Genomic DNA, 16,369 nt, shown 5'->3' on the forward strand with positions numbered 1-16,369 from the left:
GAAAACAGTTAGTTGAAGGTGTAATTTTGTGAAGTGTGTGCATTAGAAGTGTCAAAACAAAAAATGCTTTGAGCTTCTTTAGATTTTTTGTAATCCAAAGGATTGTAGGTATTTCAATTTTCAAGTTATAAAAAAATTATGTCTATTTATCAGTGTTTGGCAGATTCTTACCATATCACTTTGGCAGAGGGTGGTATTTAGGGTGAGGTCAATTTTCTTATATGAAATATAACATTCAGAACATTTCTGCAATGTTCATTCCTCTCCTACGTTGGAAGGAATCTAGGATTGCAATCCTTGTAAAATCTCCAATCTTATGCTCATGTCGTGTATACTATATAGTTAAAAGAAAATCGGATTTGTATAAATTAGCAGTATTTTTAATAGTAGAAATGCTAAAATAAAAAATGTAATTATGCCATTCATTTTATTTTATGAATTTTTGTCTTTGATTTTTTCTTTTTTTTTTTTAAACAGGGTCATTTTGGAATTCAGCTTCCTTCAATACTGAGGCTTCATACCTTCATTTTCCTACTTTCCATGGAGAACTTAGTGCAGATGTGTCTTTCTTTTTTAAGACAACAGCTTCATCTGGGGTATTTTTAGAGAACCTGGGATTACCGATTTTATAAGGATAGAGCTACGCTGTGAGTCTCCTTTTCCTTAGAAGCCTGTGGGATTCTATTTAGTAGTAAATCCTTTCACTAATTGTTAAAGTACTGTGTTTCCACTTTATCAACTAAATCTTTTCATTTTGTCCTTTTGGAAAAAAAAATCTATAATATTAGGTTAGCTTTTTTGCAAGAAATAATATTTAACACGATGATTTGGGAAATAATTGGTATTCTCTGGAACCAATTTCAGAAGAGTTTTAAGTCCAAATAATTAAATTTTTTTTAAAAAATAAATTCTCGGTAAATTACAGAGTTAATTAAATAAACCAGCCATATAATCTTGTATACAATATAATTTTTGTATACTCTTAGGCCACTATTAGTATCTTAATATCAACTGTGTCTTACATGCTTTTAAAATCAGATAAACTTTGAATCGTTGTAAAAATGAGTTTTACCTAAAATGTCAGAAGCTATTAGTTTTCTTGTTCTGGCCAACTAGCCTTACTCTTCATCAATATGCAAAATTAACTCTGAGGATGAAGTTCTTAAAATCTGGGTTTTTTTCTGAATGTATTTTACGATCTCATTCCACATTTAGTCTTGACGGATGCTATCATTTCCTTCCATAAGACTTAAGCCATTGCCTTTATATTTTGTGATTGCTACGCCGTGGTGCTATTCCTAAGTGTGTCAAGGGCTCTGCTGTCCACCATGTGGCCTCACTCGAACAATCTTCATATGTAATATTTACAGCTCCAGCAGTAGTGACCTTTTCATTTGATGTGGGCAATGGGCCTTTTGAAATCTCGGTGCAATCACCCACTCATTTCAACGACAACCAGTGGCACCATGTCAGGGTGGAACGGAACATGAAAGAGGCATCTCTTCGAGTGGATCAGCTCTTACCAAAGACGCAGCCTGCTCCCGCCGATGGGCATGTCCTTTTACAGCTCAACAGTCAACTCTTTGTGGGTAAGTTCTGTTGTTAGGCAGTTTGTTGCTTAACTGTATGATATAAGTGCAGAGGTGGGCAGAAATGAAATAATACCAACCAATAACAACAACAAGCCATCATTTATTGGGAGCCTATGTGCTCAACTATGCCCGTGTTTGAGTTCGTCCTCTTAACCAACCTGTGAAGTAGGTTAACCCCATTTTACAGATGAACTAACTGAGGTACAAGGGCTTGAAATGCCTTGCCTTCAGGAATCTACCTAGTAAATGAGATTTAAATTTGTGTTTGATTCATTCTGAAACCAGGATTCTCAATATTACAGATTATGGAATTTGTTCCAATTTGGGTTTTGGGGGTTTTGTTTTTTTTTTTTTTTTTGCATTAGTGCTTTTAGTGTTTTGTCGGCGGTGTTTATCTTTGTTCTCAGAGGATTTAAGGAGCCCTCCTTGTAATTCCAGCTGATGCCAAACAGGGACCCCTGTCAAAAAACAGGCCAATAGAAGAAAAAAAGAAAAGCAGGAGCAGTTCTTCTGCTGACGTCTCTCATTTTGCCTGTTTTTCAGATACCTTCTGATCATCTACCTCATACTAACATCCAAATGTTCCTTTATTGCCTAAATACATTCACTTGGAATCTATACATTGTATAGTGGAATCCTTCTGGAAGTGTTTATTTTTAATCTTTGCTAATTACTGTATGGAACTCATCAACTATTAAGTTCAAGGAATTATTTACTTGATCACTTTTCACATATTTTAATGTAAATAAGGACACAACAACTCTATAAAGCAGAATAAACTATAAATGATTAGAAATCATATTTCAAGCATTTTTAGGAGTTATGTTTTAGAACAAAATTCAGCAGATTCCCATTACATCTTTCATTGCTTAATAATCTTGTTTTATTATTCTCACTGCAAAAGATAAGCCTATTTGTGACTTATTTGACTAAGACAGTTTTGGGATTTCTATTGAATTTATATATTCCTTAGTTCTATCATTTATTCTTTCACTCAATAAATATTTAAATGAACAGCTTCTATGAGTAGGGCACTATAATGGACAATCTAATCATAATCTTGGGGCCACGCAACTGCCTTATTTAAGGGTATAGAAACAGTAAGGAATACTTGGAATACATAACTTTTCCTTTAGTAGCATGCTGGAAACTCAGTCAGGAAATTGACATACATATTTCTTGATATACAAAAACTAAGAGATGGCTGCATCCCAAAGGCATGGCAATTTAAAATCTGTCAGTATTTTGGAAATAGCCTTACTATTCTTGGAAATTGAGAAGGTTGAAACAGTCCTCGAATTTTTCAGTGAAATCTGCTGCAGTTCATCTGAACATGACCTTTCATCCTTTGTGTGAGTTTTAACGTCATTGAAATGAAGTCACTATATTTTGTGTGTGATAGGAATCCTGGCCTTAATTTGATTTCAGGTAGTTGTAACAGAAGTAATATTATTATATCAGAAGACTGTGTTGGAACAGACTTGAGTCTTTTGCCATCAATCATGTGTTATAATTTTAACAAATATACCTAAGAGATTTCATCTTTATGGAGGCAATTAGTTAGGTTTTTGGCATTCCCATATGTGTTCAAATCCAAGGACTGCCTTATATGAAAGTTTTATGAATTAAAATCTTTACTCTGGTTAAGTCACATCACTGGAAACTAAAAAGAAAAGGCAGAAAGATCTCTGAAAAAAATGTTACATCTACTATTAATAAAAATCTGTTTATACAATTTCCTTCTTTTTACTACAGGTAACTAAGAAAATTGACATGGTTAGTGTGATGACATTGAAAGGACTCATACTTTTAAAAAGACTTATTAGGGAGAGGCAGGTCACTTGCTATTAAGAGGCCTATAACAGGGTCTTCTTTTTATCTTTACCTCTACCACAGGAGTGCACCATTCTTAGGAAAGGGCCCCAACCAAGTTAATAAAAATGATTACTTACACAGTAAAATATTTATCAATTTATAACATTACTATCAAACAAATCACAATATTTTTTAAATTTCTAAATGAAAATACTTCATTGGGGGTTAAATTATAATGTAAAAGTTTACACTGAATTAGTGCAAAGTGGGTAAAAAGTAGTAAAAATATCAGTAAAAATTAGAGCTAATTTAATGTAGCACTTATTAAGGTCAAAAAGTAGCTCTCTGCATTCCTGATAGTATGTCTCAGTGGAAGAGACAAGAGGCAGCCAATAAAAGAGTAAATAGTAAGACAAATGGATGTTATTGAAAATATATGTTATTAATATAATACATATTGTGTACACGCATGCATGCCTACATATTTGTATGTGTGTGTGTGTGTGTGTGTATACAACTTCAGATAATGATACATACTTTAAAAAGTCAGGCAATGATTTGAGTTGGGGTTCTTTCTACTTTAAGGTGGTCAGGGGAGTGCTCCCTGATGATCTTACATTTGAAGAAAGGCCAGAGGAAGCAGAAGAGGGAAACTGTGAACATCTGAAGGCAGAGAATTGGTGGAGGGACCATGCTCAAAGTGGAGGGAAGGAGCTTTAGGAGTCAGGGAGCAGGGAGGAAGCCATCATGGCCAGAGGAGAGAATTGATCTGAGGGAAGGCATGGTGTGAATCATGGTCCAATTGGGTCTTGTATGACCATGGCAAGGAATCTGGATTTTATTCTAAGGCCCAGAAAAGTGGCATGATCTAATGTACATTTTTCCACGTCCTCCTTGCTGCTGTGAAGAACATGGTTGGAGGGAATGAGGTAGAAGCAGGCTACAGGGGTGGTCCCTGTGGGAGTTAATGGTGGCAGAGGCTGGAGAGGAGATGGTGAAAACCAGCACTGGGTCATGCTTGAAGTGTCAATGCACACAACTTGTGATGGGTTGGTTGTTGCTGTGTGTTACTTCTTAACTCCTACTAATCTTCTCAAGGACAAGACACTTCTTTGTAGGTCTCTGGGATCCTCACATCATTTCTCAGTTTGTAATTTCAACTGAAGTTAGCATTTCTTGTTTTCTTCCTGTATCCTAATTTGTAGGATGATTCAAGCTGTTCCCTGACCATTCAGTCTGAATTATATACTATAAACCCTATAAACCATATAAACCATACTCCTGCCAGACTGCAAAAGACTGCTGGTCCTTCTTGACAGCCAAGAGAAAATGTTTCCTTTCCTCCTTTCCTTCAATGAGATCCTCCCCACCCCATGATCACACACTCCCAGGAAACCAGGTTTCTTGATTCATATGTTCTGTGCCAGCACACATCGGATATTGAAGAGACCTTCTCTTGGACACTGTTCCTCGCATATGAATACTTTCCAATATTCTAGAACTAAGTCTGTTCTCAGAGCCATGACTAGCAGTCTCTGCCCTGATTTAACAGAATTGATCTTCTGGTTCAGATTTTAAAGGGTACTTTCATTCTCCTTACTTACAAGTTCAAGAGTTTAATTAGTAGTTCACCCATCCATCTTAAAAATAATTATGGCTAATCAGTATTTTAAGTATGCATAATGGATATCATTTGTTTTGGAGTATCAGGATGTATTAATGAGATAAATGTAACTGTAAAGAGTAAGTGTCTACTATAACTTTTTCTCCTAAAAAAATGTTTGAATCCAGATGATGATGTTGATGATGATGATGACGATGACAATAGTACTTTTAAGTTACATAGAAACACAATCTTTATAAACAAGGGATAAAACTGTAAGACTAAGCTAATGTTAGTTAATCTAAGACAGATTGTGTTAGTATCTCAGAATTTAGTGGCTTTTACCAAAAATGTACCTTCTTGTTTGTAAACAAATTTGGCAGAAAACACTAACACTATTGTGGAATATTTCAATTATCAAATAAAGTTACTTTATAATACTACAAAGATGAAACATAAGAAATTTTTATGATGTAGAACTATGTTTGAGATATATCTTTAACACTTTTACTACAAGTAAAATGTTGTGGGTATTTGAATGCATGTTCATTTTGATTTCAGTAATATTCTCCACCTCACTGTGCTACCACAGCCGGGCCTTTGTTGATGAAATTTATTGACATTACAATTTTTCAAGGTTAAGGGTTTTGGCGGTCTCTCAGAAGTGACTGGTAGAATGGGATAACATGAAAACATTGAGTATGTTTTCTCTATTGCTGGCTTCAGTCTCTCCCTTAAAAATCAGTCATAAAGTGTGTTCACATCTCAGAGTGCATCTCTGATGCAAGACTGATGCTTTACCTTCTGAGCAAAATCAGTAAAAATAAATAGAAGGCATGATTAAAAATGTGATTCAGCTGGGCAACAATGATACATGACCACTGACATAGAAAGAAGGAAATGAGAGTTTCAGAGGTGGAATTAGTGTTAGTCTACACCGAAGAAGTATAAAACAGAGGTTTTGAACAATCGCTATGGTTCAAAATATTGGAACAATTATCTTCAGTTAATCTAAACTATAGGATGCCGTGCACTGTGAAGGAGTAATAAAACGATGGACCTCAAACCTTGTATGAAAAAGTGAAAAAAGTTAACATGAATGTACTGTGATAAATAGAGACAGTGAGCGCCAGCACATTGACTATCTTCTCCCCTTCCCCAAATATCCCAACCATCACATTGCTTTTTGTAACAAAAATGATGATTCACCCTCTAATTCTAGCCCATCTTTCTCCATTCTTGTTCTTAATTATGGTGCAGAGTCTTTCCCGACCTTTTCACATTCTTTCACTTTCTCTTTTTTGTTTGTGGGTGATTTATGACCTGAGTTGAACAGTCCTATTCGAAGGTGCTATTTATTACTTAAAAAAATAAGTTTAGTGGCATGATGATAATTAGTGTATTAAACATATGCCCTTGACCCTGTTACAACGAGGACTCACTGTCAAGAGTCACTGCTGTTAGCGTTTCCCCCACAAACTTTCTCCAACCACGGAAATGATGGGGAAAAAAAGAATCAATCATTTTTTAAGCTGAAATGTGACAGTGGTCATTTTCTATTTTGGTTTGTAAACTCAGCATTTTTCTTAGAAGCTTCTTAAATTAGCCTTGAATTGATTTTCATTCAACTAGCTCTGCAAATTTTGTTTGCAATCTAAATTCTTTTACTGACAGGTTTTTAAATGGGGCAAACTCCATCTCAGTACTTTGTGACTAGGACCTGAAGGAGAAGTGAGAACTCCTGACATAGACAAAGTCATTTGCATTGCATTTGAATTGCATCAAATCCACAAATATTTATTGAGCTTCTGGAGCAAACAGTTTCTAAATGCCATACACAAAGGTTAATGTTGAACTCTGAGCATATTGGAGCTCTGAAGGTTGGTTCTCACCCTTACCTCCACATTAGTATCACCCAGGAATCTTTTAGGAAACTGAGCGTACCAGTACAAATTATTTACTGTGAATTTATTTCCTGTGAATGGGCACTTGTATACTTGGAAAGTTGGATACCACAGATACATCCTTGTACTGATCTTTTGGTGAACATATGCTTGTATTTCTGTTGGGTCTATACCTAACAGTGGAATTACTGGGTCATAAGATGTGCATATGTTAAGCATTAAGAGATACTGCCAAATAGCTATTGACCATTTGGATATCCTCCTTAATGATGTGGCTGTTTTATCTTCTTTTTTCTTTAAAAAAAAAAAAAGGAGGGGGGCCCTACATGGCTCAGTAGGTTAAGTGTCCAATTCTTGATCTCAGCCCAGGTCTTGATCTTACGGTTGTTAAGTTCAAGCCCTATATTGGGTTCCACCCTGGGCATGGAATCTACTTTAAAAAAAAGATTTATAAGAATTCTGTATATATTTTGGATTTATTTCAGATAAATTGATTACAAATTTCTTCTCTGTGGTTGTATTTTCATATACATAATAGTAGTGTCTAGGAGTTGTTAATTATAATGTATTCTAGATTTTGTCTTTTTACTTTTAGTTTACTTTTGATAGGCTAAAATAGTTATGGGAAGAGAATGTCAAAAATTTTTACATTTGAATAATTTTTATTTCAATCTGCTTTTCGTTTGTAGTAAATATGTTCCCACATCACCAAAGTGCAGTGCAATGAAAGCCATATTTCTCTTTCGTGTAATCATATCACTTACTTCAATTGTGTTCTCTCCTCCTTGAGATGTCTGTTCCACAATTAGCTTGAGAAGCACGTGGTGTACTTTTGCATGTTTAGTGAGCAAATCTTAGTGACCATTGACTGAAATCAGTATTCACATGGGATCTCTCAAGAGCAGAGAATATGATTTATACCATCAACAGTTCATTTCTTTAAAATATGCCTTAGTAGGTCAAACCAGAGAGGTTTGTGGCCTTGGAATGTGAGAAAACTAAATAGACCCACATTTTTCTACTGTGACTACCACCAGAGCAAATTCTCACCACTGCAGGGAACTGTGCCTGCTTTTTCTGTCCTATGACACTGTTGACTACACTCACTTCCTATTTCAACCATAACAGTTCTTTGAACAAGAGGGAGAACATTCCTCTTCCTCCTGGCTCTCCTAGGGTCATGCTCAGTGAGGAATGTTCTATGGCAAAATCATAGCTGAGGTCCAGTCTCACAGCTTTGTCCATTAATGCACCATTTCTACAAGGCTAAGTCTTCCCTCAGGATGGCTGGGTAAACCAGGACTAAAGGTCCAATGCATAATACACAGAAGACCAGTTTTTCCCTTCAACCCCCTGATTTGGTCCTGGGCCCTTGCAGGTGTTATCACTTTTCTGTTCCAAGTTGATCAGTGGTCAGGGCCTTAGCTGCCTTTAGAACTTTAAATTTTAAAGAGAAATGTGAGATCATGATTTCTTTTTTTTTTCTAGGCCCCTGGGAAAATATGCAGTTGTTTCTAATTAATCTTCAGTAAGATTCATGCACAGCACATAAATAATTTGCCATTAAAAAATTAAAGCTCTTCCTGCTCAAAAAAAAAAAAAATTGGCATAGGAAAGAGCCAGCTCGTATTTCATGACAATAGCATCTGTCACTTAGACTCATTGCCTGAGAATCATGAACATGATAAAAGGGTTGGACTCGATCTCTGTTTATCACCTAGCACACCTATTAGGTGCAGATGCCAGTACTGTTACGTAAGTGGACAGATTCAGTTTTATTCCTTCACATAGGAAGGTTGAGTATTAGTTTCACAAGATACCTAGTGTTTGTGAAGTTCCAGAATTCATTATATCTGATATAGCATGGCAGGAAAATTGATAGGAAATTAATTGGAAGACAGTTCCAAACATAATAGCTCAGTGGAAACATCCAGAATCAATTAATCAAACTGCAGCTCATTTTAATTGGACCTACTCTAACCCTGAAAAGTCATTGGAATCTTTAATTAAGCTTTCAAGCTCAATAGTATTTACATTGGCTGTGTTCTTCAGAATAGTTCATCTTAAAGTAAGAAATTTTTAACTTGAAATCTAATGGTAAAGTAAAAATCCTCAACACATGTATCCCATGTATGTTTATGTCTAATTAGACCTTTCTTTCTGATAATTAAAAATATAGTTTAAAACTGCTCGATTAGATAAACATTAACTCTTCACAAGTACACAATACAGAAGTCCTGTTTACAAGACTAGGTGTCGATTTTCTTCTCACTATTACAAATATATGTATTTCATACAGACGATGGGTTTTTTTTCTGTTATCTCCGTCCTCTGACCTTCTTGTCCACTGGGTACCTATTCCTACTATTAACATCATGTGTTTCCCAGTCTAAATCCATTATTAGACCCTGAGCTCTTTGAGGGCAAGTTCAGTTGCATATAATTCCATACCCTCTGTGTCAGACACCATGCCCAGCGAAGAACTACTAAGTAGAGCTTGCAGAACTGGAATGTTTTTCAAACCAAAAATGATCTAAGAGGGATCCCTGGGTGGCGCAGTGGTTTGGTGCCTGCCTTTGGCCCAGGGCGCGATCCTGGAGACCCAGGATCGAATCCCATGTCGGGCTCCTGGTGCATGGAGCCTGCTTCTCCCTCTGCCTGTGTCTCTGCCTGCCTCTCTCTCTCTGTGACTATCATAAATAAATAAATAAAAATGATCTAAGAAATAGAAGAGAATGAAAATGATCTTTTTTGACCATATTTTGGTGTGGAGAGAAAGCGACTCCCTTGCAAGAAAAGGCCAACTGTAGATTCTTGTCCTGTTCTGCATCAACCGAATGTGTTTATTTTAATATTTCCTCAGCTGTGTGCCCTGTGGGCTTGTCCCTGGAATTCTCTATGCCTCTAGCTCCTTGTCTAGAACAAAACAAATAAGAATAAGAATAAACAAGCTGGGACAGATGAAAAGGAACTGTATTTAGCTGTTGGACTCCCACATTATCTAGTTATTATGATGTCACTAGCAGAGGGAGTTCAACTCCTAAATCAAAGAAACTTGCTGCTTCAGAGTGTCAAATGCTTAACACACCATGATTTAACACTACTCTGTCCTATAAACTATATATATCATGATTTAAAGTACTATAACACGAAATAAAGGAAATACACCAGGAATCCACCTGTAATCCAGACTTCCCAGCACCTAACCCTCCTCCAGAGTCCCCGGGCCAAAGCTATAAGCAAAGCTATGGGATTCCTTTTTTTTTATATATAAATTTATTTTTTATTGGTGTTCAATTTACCAACATACAGAATAACACAGTGCTCATCCCGTCAGGTGCCCCCCTCAGTGCCCATCACCCAGTCACCCCCACCCCCTGCCCTCCTCCCCCTCCACCACCCCTAGTTCGTTTTCCAGAGTTAGGAGTCTATGTTCTGTCTCCCTTTCTGATATTTCCTACCCATTTCTTCTCCCTTCCCTTCTTTTCCCTTTCACTATTATTTATATTCCCCAAATGAATGAGAACATGTAATGTCTGTCCTTCTCCAATTGACTTATTTCACTCAGCATAATACCCTCCAGTTCCATCCACGTTGAAGCAAATGGTGGGTATTTGTCGTTTCTAATGTCTGAGTAATATTCCATTGTATACATAAACCACATCTTCTTTATCCATTCATCTTTCGATGAACACCGAGGCTCCTTCCACAGTTTGGCTATTGTGGACATTGCTGCTAGAAACATTGGGGTGCAGGTGTCCTGGCGTTTCATTGCATCTGTATCTTTGGGGTAAATCCCCAACAGTGCAATTGCTGGGTCGTAGGGCAGGTCTATTTTTAACTCTTTGAGGAACCTCCACACAGTTTTCCAGAGTGGCTGCACCAGTTCACATTTCCACCAACAGTGTAAGAGGGTTCCCTTTTCTCCACATCCTCTCCAACATTTCTGGTTTCCTGCCTTGTTAATTTTCCCCATTCTCACTGGTGTGAGGTGGTATCTCATTGTGGTTTTGATTTGTATTTCCCTGATGGCAAGTGATGCGGAGCATTTTTTCATGTGCATGTTGGCCATGTCTATGTCTTCCTCTGTGAGATTTCTGTTGATGTCTTTTGCCCATTTCATGATTGGATTGTTTGTTTCTTTGCTGTTGAGTTTAATAAGTTCTTTATAGATTTTGGAAACTAGCCATTTATCTGAAATGTCATTTGCAAATATCTTCTCCCATTCTGTAGGTTGCCTTTGAGTTTTGTTGACTGTATCCTTTGCTGTGCAAAAGCTTCTTATCTTGATGAAGTCCCAATAGTTCATTTTTGCTTTTGTTTCTTTTGCCTTCGTGGATGTATCTTGCAAGAAGTTACTGTGTCCAAGTTCAAAAAGGGTGTTGCCTGTGTTCTCCTCTAGGATTTTGATGGAATCTTGTCTCACATTTAGATCTTTCATCCATTTTGAGTTTATCTTTGTGTATGGTGCAAGGGAGTGGTCTAGTTTCATTCTTCTGCATGTGGATGTCCAATTTTCCCAGCACCATTTGTTGAAGAGACTGTCTTTCTTCCAGTGGATCGTCTTTCCTCCTTTATCAAATATTAGTTGACCATAAAGTTCAGGGTCCACTTCTGGGTTCTCTATTCTGTTCCATTGATCTATGTGTCTGTTTTTGTGCCAGTACCACACTGTCTTGATGACCACAGCTTTGTAGTACAACCTGAAATCTGGCATTGTGATGCCCCCAGATATGGTTTTCTTTTTTAAAATTCCCCTGGCTATTTGGGGTCTTTTCTGATTCCACACAAATCTTAAAATAGTTTGTTCTAACTCTCTGAAGAAAGTCCATGGTATTTTGATAGGGATTGCATTGAACGTGTAAATTGCCCTGGGTAACATTGACATTTTCACAATATTAATTCTGCCAATCCATGAGCATGGAATATTTTTCCATCTCTTTGTGCATTTCTATACACTGAGACTGAAGAAAGAGAAATTAAGGAGTCTATCCCATTTACAATTGCACCCAAAATCATAAGATACCTAGGAATAAACCTAACCAAAGAGATAAAGGATCTATACCCTAAAAACTATAGAACACTTCTGAAAGAAATTGAGGAAGAAGCCATGGGATTCCTTGTCGAGCAGACAAAACTCCAGCAAAGATGCTAGGAGAATTTGGTCAAAGACTTAACTGAGTTCTCGACATTCTGTTGAGATGAGTCAGCAGAGTGTGAGAATAAATAGGGAGGTCTGAAACTAAGGTGAGTAGCAGCTTTAATGTGGAAGGAAAAGGAGAAGAGTCCTAAGAATAAGGGGAGAAGAGAGACTTCAAAAATGGGAGGAGACAGAGTAAGTGTAGGAGGAAGGAAACAAGAAGATTATCCGCTATTCTGAGACTCCGGGATGAGCTAGACTCCTTTGTCCCTGGCATGCCCACATAAACTGGAATTGGAATATATCTGGTTCCATAGCACACTGCATCTGGATTTATAAATAGAAAATATGACTTCACTGTATTTGCTTCACGGAAGAGGCACTAATTATGTCAATTGAAGTAATTTCAATACACAAATTTAAGTATAGTTGTTTGAATGGAGACCTTATGTCTATGATCTGAATTCTAAATACCACTAGTGCCATGAGTCATGAGTCCAAAATTCTTAAGAATTCTTTTAGTTTTCCCTTCGTGGTATTTTTGTTATCCAAAAATATGTGATTGATCTATTCAGAAACATTCCTTGGGTTTTGTCTTCATTCTCAGGCTTGGGGACCCAAACTACCCTGTGTGGCCAATAGTGTTCCTCTCTCTGAAGCATCAAGCACCCAGCTCCCACTCCTATGGCATCATCCAGTTTAATGAGCCAGTGCATTAACTGATTGTTAATAATCAGTTATCAATGTCAATTTCTGATTAATTAGTATGATTATAAATAGCTACTGCGCAGCCATTATGTGTTGGGCACAGTTTTTGGTGCTAGGGTACAGTGTGATTGAAGCAGCCCTTACCAAAGTGTATCTAATGGCGGGACTCTCGTAATATACAAAGTCTGTTGGTAAAATGTAAAACCTGGTAGATGGTGACAAAGGCCTATTTTTAGGGTCTTTCTGGCCACCTCTTGGTTTTGAAAGTTAAAATAAAAACCTGTTTAATCTCTGAAGATAAGGAGATGTTAATTAATGAAGGCTAGATGAGAGCTAGCTAAGTAAAGTGGTAGAGGAGGGAGGAAGCCGTCCTAGGAAGAGACAGTTTGTACAGAGCAGGTCTCAGATCCTGACGGTGAGGCAGCATCATCTGTTCAGTGGCAGAGCTCCTTTTTCGAGGACCCGTGACCCTCTAATGCACCTGGGTAGAATCATCCAGACTATTTAGAGTACTATTTTCCCACTTCAAGTTCTGAGTAGAAATTGAAGGAACACCTTCAATTTACGGTGTTCCTGGACATCGGGTGAAGGCCCTTTTCAAGCTTACATTCTTACTAGGACATTGCTTATAAAATGTGGGGTCGACTGACCACCTGAATAAGATCCATTTGGGAGGTTTGTTGATTGTTTCGATTCATAGCCCCTGTTTCTGGCCCACAGAATCAGTATTTCTTGGAGTGAGGCTGTATTTTCCAGAAGGCTTCCGTGTGACACATTCCTTAAAGTTTAAGAGCCTCTATACCTTACATAGCAGGATCAGATTCCACTCAGACAGTGGAAACCTCTTCAGGGGTGACTTGATAAGTCATACTGTCATGTATTATTCCATAAATGCTATATCACTGTCTCTCCGACAAGCCCCTTTCCCCCAGTTTATTGAGAATCTTTCCAAGCTTAGGTCAATCCACACTAGACCAGTATTTAGAAAAAATTCGCTGGGAAATATGCCAGACAAAAGTGAATAATCTTAGTTACCATTTTTTTTAAGATTTTATTTATTTATTCATGAGAGACACAGAGAGAGAGAGAGAGAGAGGCAGAGACACAAGAAGAGGGAGAAGCAGGCTCCATGCAGGGAGCCCGACGTGGGACTCGATCCCGGGTCTCCAGGATCATGCCCTGGGCTGAAGGCAGGCGCTAAACCGCTGAGCCACCCGGGCTGCCCAGTACCATGTTTTTGATGGAAGAATAATAACCAAAGACCACATCAGTGCACAGTCGTTAGAAGAACTTAAGGTGTCTTTCATAATTCTCAATAAATTAAAATCATACCAGCATCAGGACCAGGTTTCAATATGAGAAATGGAGCCACACTCACCCCAAACATATGTTGGTTTAAAATTGAAGAAAAAAAAAAGCTTCTACTTAAGACTGTCAATCCATCTCACTGTTACTTTGCATGAACCTAAGAGACTTATTTTGTTCTTTGAAAAAAACTCAGAAAAGAAAACCTCTCTGACTTACATTTTAATAAATCCTTTTTAGAAAACCAGTATGAAACAAATTCAACCTTTGGAAAAAACAGAATTCATGTTTTATCTTCTTGGATCTTTTCAATGTTCTGTCACAAATTGCGCTCCCCACATTCTATTGACACATCCAGTTTTGGCCATTCCCTGCCGTTCTGTGAGGCCTCCGCTTTGTTTGGTCTTTTTTTTTTTTAATTTTTATTTTATTTATGATAGTCACAGAGAGAGAGAAAGAGAGGCAGAGACATAGGCAGAGGGAGAAGCAGGCTCCATGCACCAGGAGCCCGACGTGGGATTCGATCCCGGGTCTCCAGGATCGAGCCCTGGGCCAAAGGCAGGCGCCAAACCGCTGCGCCACCCAGGGATCCCTGTTTGGTCTTTAAATCCTGAATAAACACCTAGGAACATGTTTCCATTTGTAGTATTTCCCTTCTAGGTGGAACGGCCACCAGACAGAGGGGCTTTCTGGGCTGCATTCGATCTCTGCAGTTGAACGGAATGTCCCTGGACCTGGAAGAAAGAGCTAAGGTGACACCCGGAGTGGAGCCGGGTTGCAGAGGCCACTGCAGCAGCTATGGAAAATTGTGTCAAAATGGAGGGAAATGCAGAGAAAAGCTCAGTGGGTTCTCTTGTGACTGCACCTTCTCTGCATATACAGGGCCATTCTGCTCGAAGGGTAAGTATGGCTTGGGGTGTCCTAACAGGAAAACTCATCCAATATGAAGAAAACATCCTCCAGTCATTTTCTGGGTGGCTAATTTGAGACAAAAAAATGCTTCCATTTCTGATCTTTTTTTTTTTTTTTTGCAAATTTCTTGTTTCATGCTAACCCCATTTCATTTCATTGCTATTTGCCTCAAGTCTTTAAAAAATAGTATCTATTAATAATAAATCCTGTAAAGTTCACTCTAGATGTCTTAAGGTGTTGGCCACTCATTATGCCTTTTTTCCGTCTAATGTTGATGCTCTTAAATGATAAGGCTATCAACAACCTGTCCCACGGGGTGGTTCTCTATTTTAAAATCACTAAAGGCATTATTGTTATTTTTGATGAAGAAAGTCAACTGTGAAAGGAGATTGAGGAAGTGCGGGGTTTTTTTGGTTTTTGCCAAACAAATATTTTTTCCAAGAATAAAAATAAATTTTCCACTAAATATGCACGTGTAACAAAATAGAGATGCTCAGGCATTTTGCTCTATGATGTGGCCAATATCTGTGAAGTAAAATAGTGAAATATTTGTCAGTTTGTCTTGTTCACAGACCTATGTCATGGAAGAAAGAAAGAACTGAGTGCAGTATTAAGTGTTCTGGACGGACTTCTCTGAATACACAAACATTTGTTATGCTTTCATAGTTGCTCCTAGAAAACTGCCATCATGTTTAATTCAGTTGCTTTATTTGAGTGTGTCTGGGCTACTGAACCTTTTCCTGTAGGAGGCTCACAAAAATTGCCTCCAAATTGAAGCAACTCCTGGTTTGCAAAGAAATCTTGTGGGATTATTTCATGAAAAGTGGGTGAAAAGTCATCTACTTTTTACCGGAACTAACTTATAATTTCAAGTCAACCTGTGATAATAACTTACACATTGCTGCAATCATTCCAGGAGGCAGTTTACTTTTAAAGTTAGGGGGCATCTGGGGGGCTCAATGGTTTTAGTGTCTGACTCTTGATCTTGGCTCAGGTCTTGATCTCAGGGTCATGGGTTCTACATAAAGTTAGAACAAAAACCACTTCTTCCCAAGAAATTGTCTTCACTTTCTGAATCTAAATGATTTCTAGTTCAGCTTGCTAAGTGCAATCAAGAATGCTACTCTGTGGCTAAGTATCATATTGCATATAAAAAGTGTATTATAGATAATAAAAATCATAAAACAAACACACAAAAACATTCTTCAAATACCGAGGGAATGGGGATGTTGCTGTGTTACCCTGTGAGCATCATTTACAACTCATCTTTCACAACTGGTCCTTTATAGTAATGGAGAGAAGCAGAGTTCAAGGATCCAGCTCTAATTATTCCTATAATACCCTCCTCATTTTCATATATATATATATATATATATATATATATATATAT

At 37.6% G+C, this 16,369-nt stretch overlaps 1 protein-coding gene across 1 annotated transcript in view; it reads left to right on the forward strand.

Moving 5' to 3' along the window:
- CNTNAP4 (contactin associated protein family member 4) overlaps positions 1–16,369 on the forward strand; it is a 247,457-nt gene that overhangs the window by 209,420 nt on the left and 21,668 nt on the right. The window contains 4 exon segments of the mRNA XM_055304701.1: positions 478–618; positions 621–647; positions 1,371–1,589; positions 14,728–14,967. Of these exon segments, the coding sequence (XP_055160676.1) occupies positions 478–618; positions 621–647; positions 1,371–1,589; positions 14,728–14,967 (627 nt within the window).

This window comes from Nyctereutes procyonoides, unplaced genomic scaffold, assembly GCF_905146905.1.
Source record: "Nyctereutes procyonoides isolate TBG_1078 unplaced genomic scaffold, NYPRO_anot_genome, whole genome shotgun sequence".
NCBI classification, from domain to species: Eukaryota; Metazoa; Chordata; class Mammalia; order Carnivora; family Canidae; genus Nyctereutes; species Nyctereutes procyonoides.